Source organism: Lactuca serriola, chromosome 5, assembly GCF_051521515.1.
Source record: "Lactuca serriola cultivar US96UC23 chromosome 5, Lser_US96UC23_V15, whole genome shotgun sequence".
Lineage (NCBI taxonomy): Eukaryota > Viridiplantae > Streptophyta > Magnoliopsida > Asterales > Asteraceae > Lactuca > Lactuca serriola.
The window spans coordinates 281,010,417-281,015,028 of record NC_136412.1 but is presented as its reverse complement, the minus strand read 5'-3'; the positions used below and the strand labels follow the sequence as shown (position 1 = coordinate 281,015,028).

Here is a 4,612-nt window from a genome sequence, read left to right as displayed (position 1 = left end):
CATTTATAAATACTACATAAAACCAAATGTATGTTTTATTGTTATTATGAAAGTCCTTGGATTAAATCTATCAAATGACATATTGTGATCGTGGAAGTGAAGTGATTATAAGGACTTCAAGGACCAGAATGAAGACAATTTTATGTTTGTCCAAAAATGGTAGCCTTCTTTCATTATCCCCTATATTTCTGTTGTTAACCATACAGATTTGTCAATCGCTAACCTTAACCCACTATTTCTTAATTTCATAAGGACAACATTATGGGTTTATTTTCTGTGTTGATGATGAAAAGGGTCATATAACAATTCGTTGATAAATTATCAGTTGTTTAGGTTGGTAAGACATCCTGAAATGCAAAATCAGGAGTTGAATATATGCTTAGTTTGGGTTCTGTTATCGGCCATAATTGTTTACAAGTTGTGACCTTTAGTAGCATCGATTGTGTTTTTTAAGTATATTGTTAATTTTATTAGTTGGTTAAGATTCTTAATGTTAGGGATTATGATTACTAATATGGTATGTTTATGTTGTTTTCGTCTTTTCAATATTATGGCGAGATATATGCTTTATATTATAATAGTAAATTTAAAAGCCAAATTTGTTTCCTAATATCATTACTTTTCTAAACAATCATCAGTCAAAATTTCGGTCAAAACATTAAAAACATAGATAAGGATAACTAACTAGCACGAAGGAGTATATTTACATTCAAATTAAGCAAAAAGAAGTTGGGGGAAAACAGAGCATTTACATTCGAAATGTAGGCATGGAAAATCAAACATCTAAAGATGTTTCCTTTCCACTTACTACTTGTACCCACAACAAAGATTAAAGCATATCCATGAAAACCCAAAACACAAAAAAAATAAAAATAAAAATAAAAAATAAAAAAGACCCTTTTCATCTTCATGTGTCCCTCATAAGTCATACCCCCCTTATTTGGTTCTTGCTCTTCTCCATTGACCTTGGAGCTGCAATTATCAACAACCAATTCAATTGGTCAATAATACTCTAAATCAAATATGAATGAATGAATCTTTAATTCTTAACATATTACATACCTAGCCCAATTGCTTCTGACCCTTTCATGATCCTTAATCGCTTGCATGAGTCTATAAACATCCTGTAAAACAAACAAACAAACTACTATGAGCCCTTTCAAAAGTTATTGAGCCATTTTACTACTTTCACCCTATGTTTCTATTACAAAAGCTTTGCTAATTGACAACTAAAGGAAGAACAAGAACAAGAACTTACTCCCAAGGGACATCACCAACAAGCATCCAATCACCATCTTTGTCTTCATAAGTCAATACACTTTCATTGTGATGTAAAAGATCCTTGAGGTTACTTTCACAAAGACCTTCTTGCCCTCGTAGTCCATTAGAAGTACATTGACCTAATTCACAACACAAGCTAAACATCAACATAGAATTACCATTATGAAAAACAAATTGGATCTTCACAAAAGGTACAAGACACTTGAGAGAGAGAGAGAGAGAGAGAGAGAGAGAGAGAAAGTATACCAAGGGTAAAACGGTCAAACATTTTCTCAAGAGCCTTTGAAAGTTGGGAGTAATTTTTGCAAGTCTTGAGGTCGACCTTCCTTAAATATGGAGCACCATCCATGCTAACCTTCACATAAAGGCATCCCAAATTCTCTTCTGCAGCATTAGCATCGTCATTCTTGGAGAGGTTCGCTGTCATGGTGTTCTTCCTAAAAGATCGAATTGGTGGCCATCCTACCACCTGAGCCCTGTTATATAATCCAAACAAACTGTTTTTAAGACCAATTCATTTCATACACATTCATAAGAACATAACATCAATAAATAAATCCAAACCAGAAAACATTCCACATGCGCAAACACCCTGTAAAAATGTCGAGATGAACAACCCCACTTGATAAAAAGAGGATACAAAACAACCCTAAAATGGTTTGATTTGAATAGTTACCCTAAAAAACCACATGTCGCTTTCTATGAACCAAGAAAAAAGCATAAGAACATACAGTAAAAAAAACAAATCAGAAACTACTTAATTTTCAACATTTTAGTTGTAAATGGTAAAAGGGGTTGGATTAAAAGTTACTTGGAAGAAGGGGGAGTTCTGCTTCTGCCATTTTCAGTAGTAACAGAAGCTTTCTTCTTTTCTTCAAGAGGAAGAGGACTTGGTTGCTGTGTTTGTTTACTCTCTTTACCGGAATTAATCCCAAAAAGAACAGAAGTAGTAGAACAAGAACCCTTCACAGAATCACCTTCATATCCGCCGTTGAAACCCCATTTGCAAGAACCATCAAAATTAACATCAGAAAACCCTCTTTTAGCTCCTGACACGAAGTTCTTCACAGGGCTATTTTTGCAGGCGTTTTCCTCCAAATCTTGACCTAAACCAGGTAATCCTAGTCGCAATTCAGTGGCTTTGAGGTTAAGAGCATTGTTCTTGTCACTTTCGGATGAATGATTGGAAGATTCGGATGCTTTTTCCATTGAAGAAGGTTCTGATAACCCTATGTAATCATGTTCGAGTGGCACAGACATCACTGTTGACTAAAATCTTGTAAAATGAGAGGATCAATTGAAGAAAGTTTGAAATTGTGGAAATGGGTGGAAAGTGACTGAAGGTACAAAAAGGAAGCGGAGGAGAATGGAGGGTCTTTGTTAGACCTGTGCAGAAATGAAACTCCTTCGGTATTCGAGTTGCCCTTTTATCTTTGGTATATTCACTAAAATAATTAAAATACGGATAATGTTCTTTCTATAAATATCATTAAAAATAATATGATTTTTATTAACAAATATCTCAAAATTTACAAAATTACTTGACAAATGACTCCAATGAAAATTTGCAGAAGCTTTTTTTTCATTTAACTCCACCGTTTTAGGTTATATTTGATGTCATGTGTAACTTATTTTTTAACTTTTTTAGATTACTAATTGATAAGTTGGTTTTCTTATTTTAAATCTATTCGATATAACTTTTCAACTAATGTAGAGTTTAATCACTAAAAAGAAATGTAATTTAATTATTTATATAAAAAACTAGGTGTGAAACTCGTATATTATACGAGTTGACTTAAAAAAGATTAAACATTAAAGTGTAAACACAAAATATTTTTTAATGTACAACTTTAAAATAAAAAAAAATAAACGTATTTATTGCAATTTAATATCATATATATAATATTTAATACTTTATATATATATATATATATATATATATATATATATATATATATATATATATATATATATAAGCATATGACTTTAATTTTAAAAATTGAAACAAACCAAAAATTGACAAGTGGATAATATTTCTTTCAAAAATACCACAAAATGATAAGTGTCAAAACTAATGAGAGATTGACATGTGGCAAAAAAACATTCATTTATTAAGAAGGATTATAGAATTTTTAAAAATTCTCTCATATATCATTTATTAATTAACTATAACAACTATTTTTATATGTCTTTATTTTATATTTTTCAAGTAGCCTATCAAGTAGTTTTTACCAAACGTTATTTTTCATTAGCTATTAATTATTTTTTCGGCTCTTAGTTACTTTTTCAGCTATCAGTTAACTTTCAACAGCAGACTAGTTTTGCTTCTTAAACTTGGTCACAATAAAATCGAACTATTTGATCGTTTAACCACTAAATTAATAGTTGTGTTCAAATCAAAGGATTAATGGTATGATCATGATGCTAGTCATATTAGGAATTAGTGAATAATGAATAAATATTGATTGCACTCAGTAGTTATCCAGTGTTTTGAGATGAAATCTAGCATAAACCAAAGTACCTAAAGAGATTTGTCTTCAGTCAGTTTATCGAGATTTGTTGTTTAATTGTTTATTTGATATTTAATTCCATAAAACCGTTCTTACTGTTTTTGTGTGTTTAGTGTAACTTATAATCAAAAACTGTAAATTAATTCACCATCGTTTCCCTTGTGTTCGACACCTAGTCTTACTACAACTATACTATTGCACGATTAGGTACACTATCTAGTGTTTATTAGTCTGGTTGCCATAAAATTAGTTTTAGAAAATTAAAACTTGAGTAATTAGAATATAGGGTTTAGATCATTTTTGGTCACTTAACTTTTGGTTTTGTGCTTATTTGGTCACTTAACTCTTTTTAAGTTTTAAAAGGTCATCAAATTTTTTGTTTTGTGCTCATTTAGTCACTTAACTTTTTGTGTGATCATTAAACTTTTGGATTTGTGCTCATTTAGTCACTTAACTTTTTGTGTGATCACTAAACTTTTGGATTTGTGCTCATTTAGTCCCCTAACTTTTAAAATTGTGCTCATTTAGTCACTAAACTTTTAAAAAGTTAGGTGACCACTGTAACACCGTGAAAATTTACAACCAATTTAAACTTTTCAAAAACAACCCATATTCATTAAGTTATTACAAAAAGGTTTTCAATTCATTTATTATCAGAGTATCCCAGAAACATCAACATAAAACTGAGGATCGGTACGATCACGCCTTCGCCTTGCCACGGTCTCCTAAGGTACCTGAAACAATACACTGAAACTGTAAGCCCGAAAGCTTAGTGAGTTACACCCAAAATACCAACCACAATACCATACACATATCATATC

At 31.1% G+C, this 4,612-nt stretch overlaps 1 protein-coding gene across 1 annotated transcript; it reads right to left on the bottom strand.

Moving 5' to 3' along the window:
* Positions 1 to 685: 685 nt before the first annotated feature.
* Positions 686 to 2,696, bottom strand: LOC145054461 (auxin-responsive protein IAA27-like). Its single transcript, XM_079002665.1, has 5 exons — positions 2,093 to 2,696; positions 1,528 to 1,757; positions 1,259 to 1,400; positions 1,063 to 1,124; positions 686 to 972 (listed from the first exon to the last, which is right to left on the bottom strand). The coding sequence occupies exons 1-5, from the start codon at positions 2,539 to 2,541 to the stop codon at positions 926 to 928; spliced, it is 930 nt and encodes a 309-aa protein (XP_078858791.1). The 5' UTR covers positions 2,542 to 2,696; the 3' UTR covers positions 686 to 925.
* Positions 2,697 to 4,612: the final 1,916 nt, after the last annotated feature.

Bases quoted from the DNA above. Each gene is read 5' to 3' on its own strand.
- LOC145054461 (XM_079002665.1), bottom strand. From the start codon at position 2,541: ATGTCTGTGCCACTCGAACATGATTACATAGGGTTATCAGAACCTTCT. The intron at 1,758-2,092 runs GTAACTTTTAAT...ATTATATAACAG, and splicing joins AGAACTCCCCCTTCTTCCAA to GGCTCAGGTGGTAGGATGGC. The intron at 1,125-1,258 runs GTAAGTTCTTGT...TTTGTTTTACAG, and splicing joins GTTGGTGATGTCCCTTGGGA to GATGTTTATAGACTCATGCA.